This window comes from Cenococcum geophilum, assembly GCF_001692895.1.
Source record: "Cenococcum geophilum 1.58 unplaced genomic scaffold K441scaffold_18, whole genome shotgun sequence".
NCBI lineage: Eukaryota > Fungi > Ascomycota > Dothideomycetes > Gloniales > Gloniaceae > Cenococcum > Cenococcum geophilum.
Window position 1 is genome coordinate 2,403,308 of NW_027137576.1, and position 15,888 is coordinate 2,419,195.

The following is a 15,888-nucleotide window of genomic DNA, read 5'->3' on the forward strand; positions in this document are numbered from 1 at the left end:
GGAAACTAAAGTCCTAGAAGGAACGGGTATAAGGCTTAAGAACTAGTTACCAGTCTAAAGATCAGATATATGTTACGAGTTAGCATTCCAGTTAAAGGTATAGTAGTTTTGCTAAGAATTACGGAGAAATTGAATACTATACCTGTATTTCTTAAGTATATAAACTTATCCCCAGGAAATATATAGGAAAGTGTCTTATAGAGAACTTCCACGCAGTTATCTTCCCCGGCTGCCCCACGTAGAATCGTTAAGAAGTTGCGACAGAAATTGTTAGTAAGCTTTTTTAGCTCTTTCTTCCTCACTAGAGAGATTTCACTCTAAATAACAGCCTTAATACATTTTTAAACTTCTTTTGGCGGTAATTTAGCTTCGATATATATCCTTACGCTCTTTAAATCAATGAAGCGATAATTAGTAGCGGTGTAAGATGTTTTCTAAAACCTTTATATTAATGTCTCTAGATTAAACTCGGCGGTAGTGCTCCTTCTTAAATGGCGCGACTAACTTCGTAACAGCCTCCTACCGGATATCTATAGCGGCCTTCTACTGCCTATTCCCCTTAAATAAGCAACTGATCTAGCGTTTATCTTCTCTTACGCCGACCGAGTAGATAGTTCGTCGAACTTTTCTAAGTTAGATTAGGTTAGGCTGTACCTAGCAGCCACTTCTTTACCAAGTATATACTTCGAGGGGGGGTGTATAGAGGATTATTGTGATCGCTTTTAAAGGTGTTCCGCTGGAAGTAAATCTTTAGGCTTGCGCAATTACTTCCGTCTATATAGCTAGACTGGGGTAAGTTTTGTAGTATAGTAAGAGGGATTTTAACGGAATAGCAGTGGTATACTTTACTTTGGGTTTTGCTAGTTACAGGGCTCGCTAGACTATAATTATATGATTCCTTAAGAGTTGCTGTGCTTCTTAAGCGTGCGCTTCTGTAAAGAGGCGTTTACGTTCCTCCTTTCTTAATACCTTAAGGACTTTTCCCTATAGATTATTAGCGTAGTAGATTGTGATAGAAAGGATATAATCTCACTCTTTACCGCCAGTTTTTGCCGCCTATACTTCTTGGTTATCTATTAGCAATTGCAGGCCATATTAAATGGCAGAGAGAGGGGTAGAAGATAGGCTTATATTGTCGCTAATGTTTGAAATTAAGGGTTAGGGTCTATTTAGGAAGGTGCGTTTTCTTTAATAGTCTTGGCATTTGGTAACTAATCTCCGTGGGGCAGAGTATCAGCACTGGCATAACGTAGCTATAGCTATGACTTAGAAACCACCGTTACGGTAAGCGCGTAAGAGGGCGGATAATTGTGCAGTTATAAGAGTGTCGTATTTAAAGAGTTACGACCCTCCTTTAAGGGGGATCCCATCTAGATGATACTAATTACCCCCCTATAGACTCTTACCCTCCGGATTCGCAAGCCCTACCTATTCCACTAAGCGTTGTTTTTTAACAATCCATCTTGTAATAGAAAAAGTTGTCTAGGCCTTACCTATAGATTTTCACCTATTATAAGCATTTATCTCATTTTTGCTCGTCACCATCTAAAGAAGAAGAAACTATATAATAATATCAATATTTGGAGGGACGTATATAAGGCTAAAAAGCTAAAGTTGCAAGAGCCGCATTAACCCCTCTATACGTAATATCCGCCCCACTAGAAGTAAAGAGGCAACCGTTATCTAAGGTTAGGCATCAACGTTTACAGCTAGCATCACTTTAAATAAAGCCCACTTTCGCCTATTCGCACTGCGTACTTCTATTTATATACCCTTCTAGACACCGCACGCGCTTTATAGTTTGCTATATAGTATAAAACGCCCGTCCAGTTTAATCTTTTAGCTTTTTAGGCTTTTGCGTATACAGTCCCTCTTCCATCTACTATCTCATCTTGCTAAAAAACTTATAACTTTTAGGGCGACTTGCATATAAGCAACCCACATCCTTACTAATTCTATAGGAAGTACTTTTAGAGTACCAAGTCCTCCTAACCCTTAACTGGATTATATAACTATAGCCTTAATAACTAATAGCAGGATACTACTAACCCTATACTTAACGGCCCTTTGCTATCGCCTTCTATACGTAATACTATTGACAGAGACTACAATTTATCCCTAGACTGTATTAGCACGCCAGAGCGCCACCCTCTAAATGCATCTTCTATTATACTCTTAGTCGTATATAACCCCTATAGGTATAGCTAGGGAGAGTCAAATAACGCCAGTCAATAATATTATATATAGCGACCAATTACTTAAGGAGGAGGCCCGAAAATTAGTATGCCTGCTTAAATGCTTAAAGTGAATTAAACTAAAGCTATATAGACCGGCTAGGATGTAATTCTAGACGCTATAAAGATGATTAGAACAGACTTTTAAACTGTAAATCCCTTAATTCCTGTAATCCTTGTCTAAAAGACTAGCGCTAGTAGGGCTGTTAGGGTAACCGGCCTTAGTATACTAAAGGAAGTGCTAAATGTTGTTATAGATCCGAGTTATAGTAAAGTTGTTATTGTTGTTATAAAGAGTAGTTAGGATTATATGTTCTTTAAAAGTCCTTTAGTATGGTACTTTTATCGCCGCTTATAATATAATAAATAAATGCTATACTTAAACTACAAGATAACTTAATTATTACACTCTATTTAAGGGATAAATCCAAATTAATATCAATAGACGGTTCCCCTTCCCATGGGTACACTATTTATAATTTCGGACGTTTGGCTTAGTATTATTAGAGAAAGCTAAGGAGATCTATAAAGTTGAAGTTTAGAAAGGATTTTTTAGGCTAGTAAGCTGGGCGCCTAGAAAGGGGGGTAAATAAGGCATCTATTTCCGATAAATATTAGGTTTTATCGGATTCTCTAAGGCGGGCTATATAGACCTTATATATTCTATATGCCCGGCAAGATATTACCTTCTTATAGCGGGCTATGCTCTATAGCGAATAAGTAAGTAGCAATAGGACTTTAGAATCTTATATACTGAGTATCTTATTTATAACTGGGGTATATATTGTCCGCAAAGTCCGTATAGGTAGAGTACGTCCTAGGTCCAGATCCGTGTCATAAGGCCGTAGATTAAACCCTAATAAGTAACTTTCTGTTAAACGGGCGGGTGTGCTTTAAGATTGGCCTTGCTCTATTAGGAATCAGTAATAAGTTTATTTAGGACTAATAAGGCTTTTTTACCAGTGGTAATAGTTACCTATAAGAGCGAACGCTTACAGGACGGTGGAATTAAAGCGCTAATTAAATTATCCATACAGAATTGCTTAGTAGCCACTGTTAGTTCTTATAGGTGTTTAGCAGTGTTCCACTATATTTAAATATCTACTAAAATATCCTTAAGTTTTATTTCACTAAGCTTAGTAATAGGTGCTGCTAAGATATATAATACGAATACTTTAGAGCTAACCAATCTAAAGACTTCCATAAAAATATTACGCACTTGTTGCCTTCTACTACGCTTTGATTTCGTTTGCCCCTCTAAGATTGCCTTTTTCTTAAATAGTAAATCGTAACACTTCTTTAGGGATTTATGTGGTAGGAGTGGTTTATAGGTATTATTTTTAAATATCACTTTTACTGCCTTAAGTTTCCTAATAAGCCAATGGTTTGATAAAGTGGCTATTTCGGCTATTTCGGCTTGTTAAGACATAGCATATATAAAGGTAAATAGTATAGGAATAGTAGACTAAGTTAGGAATAAGAATAGGAAATGGGAAATAGGAAATAGGAAATAGGAAATAGGAAATAGGAAGTAAGAAGTGGGAAGTGGGAAATAGGAAATGGGAAGTAAGAAGTGGGAAATAGGAAATAGAAAGTAAGAAGTAGGAAGTGGGAAATGGGAATAGCACTGCTATATATAGGTTTTATAGGCGGGGTTAGGACGAATCCCAGTCGAGCTTAGACCTAGCTATACGAATAATTCTAGCTCGCTTAGGACAGTGTAGCTACTTATCTTATAACCATATCTCTCTTCTCTTTAATTTACTACGTTTACCTTTACTCTAATATATTAGCTAGCTAGCAGTTAGGACTAATAGTTGGGACTATAATCCCTAATATAAGCTATAAGTCTCTACAGCTCTGATAAGAATAAACTCTATAGGTTCGCTTAATTAAGCTCTACTCTATGTCGGATCTATATTAACGTATACTATCTAGCATCCTCTAATATAGATAAGGGATAGCGTAGCTAAAGGAGTAGTGCTGTAAATATTCGCGACACCGCTATAGCTTATATCTATTAACAGTATAAAGTAGGGAGCTTTTCGAGAAGTAACCCTATTAAGCTTCTCTTAAAAACTTTACCCTAATTTCGTACTTTAGATTATTACTACGCCATCTACTAAGTAACAATGCCGGAAGCATTAGAGGCAGCGCGTTTAAGCTCCACAGTCACACCCTTAAGTAGCTTAGATCTACCGCTATCTTCTTAAATCCAACCTATAGATTCCTAACTAGGAGCCTAAGCTTCGATATTAGGTTATAAGATAGTTGATGAAATATATATCCCTAATAAACTATAAGTATAGCCTAGCTAAGTAACTGTGTATAGCTAAAATCCTACAACCTTTAAATATATAAGAGTTAAATCAGCGCCAACTCTAGAGGTAGATAAATTTAATAAGCATATATTTATTATTTGTAGGCAGGGAGGTAAGTATAAGGTAGCTACTGGGTTTCCGTTACTAATAGTAAAATACTAGGTAAGAAGATTAGCAAGGCAATATATTATATTAATGTTAATTCTAAAGGCCTGCGGGATATACTTAGGTCCGTCCTTTAATATATAAAGGGAACTTCCCTTAAAGAAGATAAGCCTACGGTATACCAACCTCTATAAGTAGGGCTTTTAATACCTTAGATTAACTAATAGTTTAACTAGGTAGAGTAGAACCTATTATACCACTTTATCCCTATACTAGATGCTTTTAGTAACGCTCTAATAAGCAGAACCCTTTATAATCCTTTAGCCCTTTAACATCTTGATCTATTAGTAACCTATATTAAAACTATATACACCTCTACAAAACAACGCTTTAACTCGTTAGAATATAGCGGAGAAATTACATACAATATACTCTGGGCTCTCTTTAAGCCAAATCATCTTATATATAGGAAATGTCTCGGCACCAGGAAGCCTAGATACATTAAATTTAATTTTAGTAAGGAGAGAACTAGTTATAAAGGGGAAGAGTTCTTTTATATTAAAGGCTAGTATATAGATAACAATAGTAAAGGATTTAGTAAAGCTATAACAGTAATTCCTATTTAGAAGTTCTAGGGGTTAAAGCCAATATATAGCCTTAAATACTTTCCTCTTAAATACCACCCTGACGCAGAAAACGAGAAGCGTAAACTTACTAAGCGCGGTTAGAAGTTTACTTTCTTAAAGGGGAAGCATTATTAGCAATATAGGGGTAATACGTTTTATATAGACAATGGACATCTCATTAAGGTGTTTGTTAATGGCCGTATTATAATCAATATGGCACTATTCCAGGAGTATAATCCAAACTATAGTAAACCCAGTATCGATAAGCTGTAAAGGCGCCAATTTTTAAGCGGTATTTGGATACAATTTAACGATCCTCTAGAGAAGAAACTTAATAAAGTTAAGAGTAATGGCATAAAGGGTTTACCAAACGAACACTTTCTTATATACAGCCCAACCGTATAGGGGTTCAGTCTAGGCAAAAAATGCTAGTGTAAGTCTTATATCTCCTAGATTCGCAGATTAGGGAAGAGCGTAAAGCTAATTTAATGCCCTACAGTAGAGTTTGCTGTTAATAATATTAGCGATATCTACTAGGACCCTCAATCTTTTAAATGCCTTGCGATTTTAAAGAAACGGAAGAAGCTTATAAAGGCTCTTATAGCTTCTTACTTAACAAGCGCGACTCGTACTTAGTTTAATAATTTCGTAGCGGGCAAGGGATAAGGTCTAATAATGCTGCTATAGTATAATATTCTCCTTATTCCTTTATTTTTTAAAAAACCTAATACGTGAATTAGTGGCCCTACTGGTGTTGGCAAGACTTTAACCGCTAAAGGACTTTTAAAAATGCTTTAAAAACCGCTATATATAGTACGCTCCCGCTTATTTACACTGCTACTATTACCTAACTTTTCTAATTATCTAGTGGGGAACTAGGCACTAACCCAAAGGACATTAAAGATAAGCTTTTTTGTATTTTCCGGCTGGCTGCCTATTGGGAAACTATGCTTCTCTTAGATAAAGCCGACGTATTTATATAGAAACGATTACTGGATCATATAAGCAACAGCCTTATTATAATTTTCTTGCGCATACTTAAATACTATAAAGGAATTATATTCCTTACTACTAATTGTATAAATAAATTTAATAACGCAATATAAAGTAGAATCCATATTGCTATATTATATAATACTTTAACGACTAAGACGCGGACGGAACTTTAGAAAAGTTTCTTAAAAAAGGCAGTTACAACCGAAGGAGAAGCTAGATATAGTCCCAACGAGTTAAAGAGATTAGCAGAAAAGGAGCTTAATAGTTAATAGGTATACCACCTTAACCTCCTAATAGAGAACTATTGTGCTAATCGCTCGTTTATTATAGATTAAAAATGCTATTAAAATAGCTGTTGCTTTAGCGATTGAGGATAGAGCTCCAGTGTTCTATTTTTATCTTAAAGTAGTTTTAAAATTTATTAAGGAGTTTAATAAGGAGATAAAAGGTCCCGGCCAAGATACGGTATAGACTCTTTTGTGCGAATATTTCCTACCTTCTAGTGGTTATATAATGGTTCTCTTCCTTAACGCGGGTGTGATTTTAGATATTGATATTTAATAGTTCTAAATTAAATATTTAGCTATAGTTCTGGCTTCCAACAAATATATTATTAGTTAGTTAATCTAAGGTATTACATATCGCTTACAACTCCGCCACGCTGGCTTATTAATTAGTGGAGGATAGAAATTTCTCTTAAAATTAGTTAGCATTCCGTAAATTAATAAAGGGAGAGACCTACTAGTTACCTAGCTCGCACGATTACCTAGCTCCTATGACTACCTTACCCTATGGCCCGTACCAAGCCGGCAACAAGCAGCGGTCGTGGCCAACATTATGGGTTTAGATTCTACGCATAGTAGGTATTAGTGTATATAACAATTAGCGATACTACCTTTATACGCTAGAAGACAAAACGAAACCAGGTTTACTGGGCCATTATATTAATAGGTAGCACCTATATAGTTATAGTATCTGCTTTTTCTTCTGCTTTAGTTACATTTATACGCTATATTACGGCAAGCCTGCCGTCTCCCTTATAGGCAATGACATTAACGTATAATGTTCCTAATATTATACTTAAAATAATAAGAGAGGATACTATTAATGGTCCCCTTCTTAGCGCTTAATACGTAATTTGTAGGGCTGCAGATAGACTTATATAGAGAGTTTAAAGACAAAATTTATTGCTTTACATTTTCTTAAGTATCTCAATTCTTCTGAAGGTCTGTTCGAGTAGGAAATCTTACGCCACGACCCCGCGATATATCCACCGTATTATTTACCTCTTTCTCTAATCTTAGATGGTAAAATCTAGTAGTTAAAAAGGTAGATTTATCTAATACCTAAAACGCGGCTATAGGAGGTTTATAATTATTCTCAGGAAGTCCGTAATTAAAGATAATCCAAATATATCTTGCCACTTTTGTAATTAAATGCCGTATAGGCTTTATATCTACCGTGGTGTTAATAAAACTAAACGTTTACTTTAAGAATATATAAATTAACTCTATGTCCGCGTAATTAGTATCCGATTTATAAAAATCAAATAAAGCTAGGCAAGTAGTAATAAAAACTCGAATTAGGGGCGATATAGTAGATTATATTATACGTGCAATAGTTAAAGCCATAGGTGTATTTAAGGAGGTCTTATAACTCTAGAGTAGGGTAGGCATATTTATAATAACTCCCCGCCTAATCTAATACTCCTCTGGTTTACGTAATATTGTCGCCTATACATTGTTTGCTATAGCCATTTATTTCCTCCCAGACGTCCTAATCCGCATAGCCACAGCCTATAAAATAGTAGGTGCGTATAAGATATATAAAGCTATAAGCACTAAGGTTAAATATATTTATAAGTTTAATTGTCTTTTAAGTTGGAACTAGATTAAATAAATAATTAGCTAAGGCTTAAAAATATTTAGCTTTATTTACCTTGCATTAAGGTAGTCGGTCCTATATATTTGGCTATATATTTACTTCCAACTCTAGGGTCTTGCATATTTAGCTTCCTACAGAGCCTTATTCTACAATTATATCCTATAAAGTACTAAACGCATTTAATACGGCATTTAATAAAGATAGAGGCCTTATAAAGTTTGCCTTAGCTAGTAAGTTTTAGATAAAGACCGCTGCATACAAAACGTAGTTAATGTTCGCATTTAGTAGCTTTCTACAAGCAATCTAGGCTGAGAAAACCGGTAAGCCCTTCTAGTATTCGCCTTTGCGTAGACGTAAGGCAGCTACTAGTGCTAAGGACGCGTATAGAAGCTAGCTCCGTTTCTTTTCATTTACTTAGCCTCCAGGTTCCTACCCTACCTCCTATATTCTTTAAGCTTATAGATATATCTTTACAATCGCCTAAGTTTCTAGACCAGTATTAGTTTAGCAATAACCTCTAAGTAAGCAGCGAAAACGAACCGTAGTTTTCGTTAAGGCGATATTCTCTATATAGCGCGTTAGATATATCTAGCTACGTAGAAAATAATTCTAATCTTATATTACAACTATATTTGCAGGGCACCTCTTTTATATCTTCTAATATTTTGTGCACTAGGCTTTTACTATATATTGAAGATAAGTATATTTATAGTAAACTTAAGTATAATCGCACATTTTGCGGAACTGTAGAAAAATGCCATTATACTAAAAAATAATAACTTATATATTTCTTAGAATGTATATAAACTCTCTGGGTTGGTTTTTAAAATAAGGGGGTAGATATAGGAATTGTTAATATTTTAGGTTGTAAATTTATACTTAAAGCTAATGTGGGCCAGTCTAAATACGATACTGGTGATTTTTACTACGTTTAGCGGAGAGTTTGCTGCCTAACCTAAATAGAAGAAATATGCAGGCACTAATAGCGGCAGAAGATATAAATAAATGCGGTATGGCATTTTTATAAAAGGTGGAAGTTTTACGTCCTATATAAGCCGATGATTTTTATACTAAGTACTACGCGCTAGCGTGTAATAGCCTTATAGGCTCCCTTATATCTATACCTAACCACCTATTATAGAAGCATTTAATTAATAATGGTAAATAGCGTAGGCTATATAGTTATCCAGGGAGTGATTTCTCTATCCCTTATTTAACAAGCGCTATTAGCGATAAAGGATATAAAAGTTAAGAGAGAAATAGATAAGTATATAGAGTATAAGGTACCCCTAGTCTATTATAACATACAGGATAAGTTTATTAAAGTAAGTCAGGCGTATTATTTACTTAACGTTTGCTAATATATAGTAGAAGAGAAGTAGCGAACCCTCTTTTACTAAGTTCCTTACGCGTAAACCTATTCCTTAGTTTCGATCCTTTTACAACGGAGTTTTTCGCAAATCGGCCCTAACCACTAAAGGTTATAGCGGAGAGAAGGAAGTAGTATATGTTACTATAGCCCTAACCGAACTTAAACCCAAAAACGGCTGGTATATCTTTATTAAAGGATCTTATAACCAGTCGCCTTCGGCGGCGTCCTCCTAGAAAAAAGCTCCAGTGAGACTAAATATAGGCGACGCGATAGTATAGCGAGGCGACTTAATATACCTTCACCCTCCTAATAAAGGAGGAATATTTACGACGTTGGTATATAGTCTAGTGCGGTAAGGAAATTCATCCCCATAATAGGTGGTGGGATAATGTTATAAGTTTAAGGACGTATTAGGCATTATAAAAGAGTTATCGGCTATTAAGAGCCCGTCTAAGGGCCTATCTAAAAGCCCGTCTAAGAGCTGCTAGTCGCTTAGTTCTACTTCCTTATTCTATTCTAAGACTAACTTATCTAGCATCGTGTTTAAGAGAATCTAGATATCTTTATCTAATATATAGTCCTAATCTAGACTTGCAGAAAGTGTCCTGGTGTAATTTTTAATTAAGCATATATTTATTAGGGAAGGCACACGCTAGTAGCCGTCCTCTATCCCTAAGTCTAATCCTCGCTATATTATAGAATCTTATCCTCTAACGTTATTAAGTGTCTTCTCTATATAGGAAGTAGTTATATACGGAGAAGCGCCTCCTAGTAGAGATCCTAAATAGATTATTAAAACTCTATAGAAATTTATCTCTCTAATTTAACTTACCTAGGACATTGTACGGTTAATTACTTAGAGCGCTGTTATTATTAATATAGACTTCTTAGGCTGCAAATAAAACCTTAGGCGAAGGGGAGCTAGCTATACTATCTTTATTAATCTTATAAATATAAGGTTCTAGCAGATCTCTAGGTAGAAATTTATAGGTTATAAAGTTAGTAAGTCTAAGAGCCCTATAGATATCAAAGTATCTACAGCTAATCTTAGTCTTAAAATACCGTAAACTTTAAAGTGCGCAGACTTACTCCCTATACTAGTTATAGCTTATCCTATAGGTAGGATTAAATAGCGCGTAGGTTAAAGTAGGAATTTTATCTTATTCTAGCGCCTCTACTACTCCCTACGCTATTTAAATGCGTATCTCTTATCTTAACTCTACTACATTAGTAAGGGCGTATTACTTTCCTATTACTATATTAGCGATTATATTATAAGGTAACCTATATATAGTCTAACTTATAAAAGCTGCATAGATAAGCAGGGCTTTCCGTTCCTATTTCGCAGCCAGTCCATTAACTACCTAATTAACTATCTCGGCTATTTTATATCCCTGATAGCGCTCGTCATAACTAGGTTTCTAGTTTAGCGAGAAAGTCAGCAATAGACCCGGAGGCGCATTAATATATTAAGTACTAACCTTCCCTCCGTCAAACTTTCGTATAAGGTAGAAACAATTTTTAATAAATTTAACGTACTATATCCTCTCTCTATAATACCCATTTAAGGCTTTCTAGTCCTTATTTAAGGATTTGGCGTAAGCCTCGAGCAAGCCCTTATATTTAACCCCTATAACTCCCCTCTATGGCCAATCCTAAAAGGTTACTTAACTAACGCTATTAACTTTCTCCTTTAATCCGCTGCGGATCTTCTAAACTACTACTAAAATCAATTTCTTAACATTAACGCTACTTTTGTCGCAAACTATTACCGCATTATTTGTAAGAGAAATAGCGCTACGCGATCTTGTTAGTTATATCTGGAGTGCTAGAATCGAAAGTTTCTTAAATCTTCCGCTGAATTTTATTGAAGTTTCTTTCTACGTTAACCTACATTCAACTCTTAGATTGTATATATACTGGTCCTATTTCATTATAAGAACCGGCTCATTTAACCCCTTTATCCGTTTTAAGAGGTTTCCGGAAAGCTCCCCTTTATTATTAGGCGAGTTAGTGTCCTTTCTCTGTTTTAAAGAGCAGTCCAAAAGCTCTCTTTTACGTCCCAGCGCGTTGATGTAGGTATTAGATTCAGTGCTAAGGTTAGTATAAGTAATAGGCTCTTCTAGGTACTTAAAAGCTCTTAGGAGTTTACGAGGATTTACTACATTAATATCTAATCGGGAGCCATCTGTGATATTAAATTGTTGCCCTCCATCTAAAATCCGCGGCGCATTAGTGCCTAGGCGGTGTTAATCTTAAAAAGAGCTTCGCTATAAACCGTTCCTAAGGCGTTCTTCCTAAAGGTTATTAATAGATTCTAGTTAACCCGCTAATTAGGTAAGCTCTCTAAGTTGTAACTAAGTTGCTTTAGGGCAGGAGATATTTAACTTTAATAAGGATAGAGGATCTATAAGTATGTAACTAGTTTTTTAAGTTTTAGCAGTTAATTATTGTTCTACACTTTTTAGGAGTTCTACTAGCATTACTGTAAGAAGTCCCAATTATAATGCAACCATTTAAGGATGTAGTTATGTGCGGCTTTTTTAACCTACTATATTGCCTCTACTTTGTCTATCCGCTAATAATAAAGCTGATATTTATAGTAAAAAGAGTAAAATATCTAGTTTAGAAAAGACGGTACTATAAATAGAGTGGCTATAACTTTAATAATTATAGAGTGCGGTTTAAAGTCGATTTATAGATAGTGCGAGGTAATAATAGTATTGAGAGTAAATATTGCTATCTAGCTGTACTGCTGCCTCGTTAGTATTAGTTAAGTAGTGGTTAAAGAAGGAGGAACTAATAAATCCTGGATTTTCAAAATCCGGGTTTTATTAGTTGCTTAGTACGGAAAGCTAGTACTTTACTAAGAACGCTATAATAGAGTAACCCCCGCGCCTCCGATAACCTTATATCCGTTATTACTTTTAATAATATAATATTAGTGTCTTATATCCCAAATATCGACAAGCAATACGTAAGCGACGCAGTTAGCGTAGTTAGGGTTATCGGGTAGGATGCCGCCTACTTAAAAAGAGAAGCTAAGGTTTTGATACGAAATGGTGCTTTTAAATATAAAATTCTAGGCTATTATAAGGCCTACGAGTTAGCTAGGCTAAAAATTTAGTTACCTTCTTTCCTTTACTATAATACACGCTCCTCTACCTACCCCTATTACGTACATTTATATAGGGGTTATTTATTACCTTATCCCTTTCCATACTTTCGTCCTATAGTATTACAAGTAACAACGCCTTTAGCGGTATCTTGCCTTTAATATACCCTTTCCTTTCCTTATCCCCGAACTCGTAATTATAGCCCTAATTAGACTTAAGAAGCTTCGGATTATCTATTTAGCTTAGGGTCTACCCCAACCAATAGCCGTGCTACTAAGATATTTATTATCAGTTATATTAAATGCTAAGGTATATAAGGCCGCCATACTAAAGGAATCCACTAATTAAAGCTAGGTTTAAACTCTATAGGGCTTTACCAACAAGTTTATAAAGGAGGGTCATTACTAGGCTCCCTGCACCGCTATAGGTCTCACTCTTTTACTTTAGGTCCTAAAAATCGGGCTATTATTCTTCATATTGCGCTAGCTGCTAGTAAGTGTCTTAGTAGCAGTAGAAAGTTTTTTAGTACATATCCTATTTACCGCAACTCCAGTCTTTAAAATATAGTAAGCGCGCGCGCGACAATAAGTACGGAATTGGAGGTTATTATATATAACCTTACTTGCCGGAATACTATATATTCTTCTAGCTATAGTAAGTGCAATCCTTCCTATCTTGTGTTAGACGGATTATTTCCTCTTAGTAAGCAAATTATATAGCCTCTAAAGACATCCGCTGATATAGGCTAGGGAGAGTATATTATAGCGGTAGTTGTAATAGTTTTATTAGATAGCGTAAGGATTATAAATTATATCTTGTAGGATATTAATATAACTAAAAACGGCGAATCTGATATTTTATTTAGGAGAGACGGTTAAAGATAAAATCCTATCCGCCCGTTATAAGCGACCACGAAAGCCTCTCGCACCCCTAGGGAGTTTAATATCTAAGTAGTTTACACCATTCTACTAATTATCCTTTAGCTATCTTTTCTTTTATTTATATTTTAAGATTTTTAAACAATACATAGACATCTTCTCTATTTCTATTATCTATCCCCTATCTGGGTATCCACTAAGAACCGAAGTAGACTATCTATATCTTATTCTCTAGGATCTATTCACCCACTTTACTCCTAATTTTATATTAATATCCTTAACATCCTCATTCTTATTAATTCTGTAGCTTTTTATCCCTACCATCATGGCTTTAAAATCGCATTTAAATTGGCATTTAAATTCGTCATCCGTTAATCCGGTATCTGCCTCTATAGTAATGCCTATAGTATCTGCGGTGCTATCTATAGTGTCCTTTGCGGCTACTTGGGTATCTGCAAAGCCTATAACGGTATCTGTATCTAAAATGGTATTTAGGGTATTCGTAGCGGCATTCTGGGCAGACTCTGTAATGGATTTTAAGAAGGTTTCTGCGACTTTATCGCTGACCTTTATAGCGGCGTCGGAGGCGTCTTTCGTAATGGCTTCTACGATAGTAAGGGTGTCCGCGATAGTAATAGGCTCAGTAACAGTATTTTTAGAAACTTCTATCTTCTTTTGAGGCTTGCCAACCTCTCTAAGACCGGCTATTAAGCTTCGTTTACGTTAAAGTAGTAAAGGGCAAAGTAAATCTCCTATAACTCCTATCTCTCTAGCTAAAACTAAGAGAATCTCGTTAGCCTTCTACTTAAGATAGGATACTACTGTCCTTACCATAGATATGCGAAGCAGAACTGGGATAAGAAACGTAGAAGGGCTAGCGCTTTAAATACAGTGGTCTATGGCTGCACATTAGGAATTTGCTTACATCGTTATATTGCTTGCTAATATAAGCATCGGAGATCATTCCACCCGTAGTGTCGGTGTTAACGCTATATTACCGCATCAAAGCTTTATGTTTAAAATATCCCGTCCGCCCTCTTAGGCCATTTACATCTTTACTCCCCTACGTTTCTATCATTCCTACCTTCTCTAACAATACTATTTATACTAAGCCGTCTACTTCCAGTCTCTATGGGTATTCAATGTTAGCATACCAAAAACACCGAGAAACGGTAAAAAGAAAAGCATAAGGGAGGTAAACCTTAGATATTCTATTATACAATTTCTATAACTTAAAGGTAACTCTGCTTATAGGAGTCTTTAATAAAGCATAAAGAGCAATTAGCGCGCTATTGTAAGAGGCAAAAATAATACTTTAAATCCGTAGAAACGGCTCTGCACCATAAATTGGAAGAGTGTTATAGACTCCAAGCCTTACTAAAAGAAAAGGGTGTCCTTAAGGACGAAATAAAGGGCTTTATTTTACAAAATCCATACCAGTATACTAAAGAGTTTCTGGCGTTAACGGTTGTAGAAGTTAGAAGCAAAAGTTTAGAGTAGTCTCCTATAGCGCTTCTAGAGCCAGAGGGCCCTCAACTATTAAATAATAGGGTTTTTTGGGCGTCTAAAAGTCACGGATTAACCCTATACCAAAATTAGCGTAGGTCTATGCTACTGCATTAATTCTTATTACTTAGAATTTAAGAACTCTGGTCTATATAGTAGGGATATAATTAGGGGCGTAAATCTCTATTAATAAACTATAACTATAACTATTAAAGGCATTCTTAAAGTATCCTTAACAAAATTAAAAGTCAAAGGAAAAAGGAAAAAAATTATAATAGAAAATAGTGCCTAATGTATCCGTCTAATTATAGAGTTATAGGCTTAACCTCGAACCTAGTAGGGAGTGAGAGTAGTAATTAGACGATGATCTCTTGGACCCCAGCCACGGTCATTCTAAGACGCTAAGGCGCTTCCGGGCTTCAAAGGCCTCAATTAGATCATTATGTATATCTATCTTATCCTCCTAAGTGTTTTCGCTGTCGGGATACTCTTTCCACTTAACCAGATACTGGACTTTCCTACGTCTGCCGACTTAGCGGACGCGCTTTTCGACCAGCCGTTTAACGGTGAACTGGTTATCCTCCACGTCTACGGGGGTAAGTAGGCCAATATCTCGAATAGCTTGTATAGAGGTTGATTCTCTAATATTGCCCTCGGTGTATTTGGCTGGTAATAGTAGGCTGTTAATCCGTGGATTAGAAGTAGAGGTATGTTCTAAATATACGTTATAAGGGATTATGCTAGAATTAATATACCTGGGGCTAAGTAGATTAGCGCTATTAAGAACGACTAGAGTGTCTAAAGCGCTATACTTCTGCTTCCCAATCTCTATGCATTCTAAGCTTAGAGT

General features: G+C 35.6%; 1 protein-coding gene across 1 annotated transcript; it reads left to right on the forward strand.

Annotated features, from left to right (window-relative positions):
* Positions 1-4,992: 4,992 nt before the first annotated feature.
* K441DRAFT_557411 (uncharacterized protein) lies at positions 4,993-5,229 on the forward strand (the record flags this gene model as incomplete). The annotated part of the gene is made up of 1 exon (XM_067643375.1): positions 4,993-5,229. A coding segment is annotated over one exon (237 nt), but the record flags the coding sequence as incomplete, so codon positions are not given.
* Positions 5,230-15,888: the final 10,659 nt, after the last annotated feature.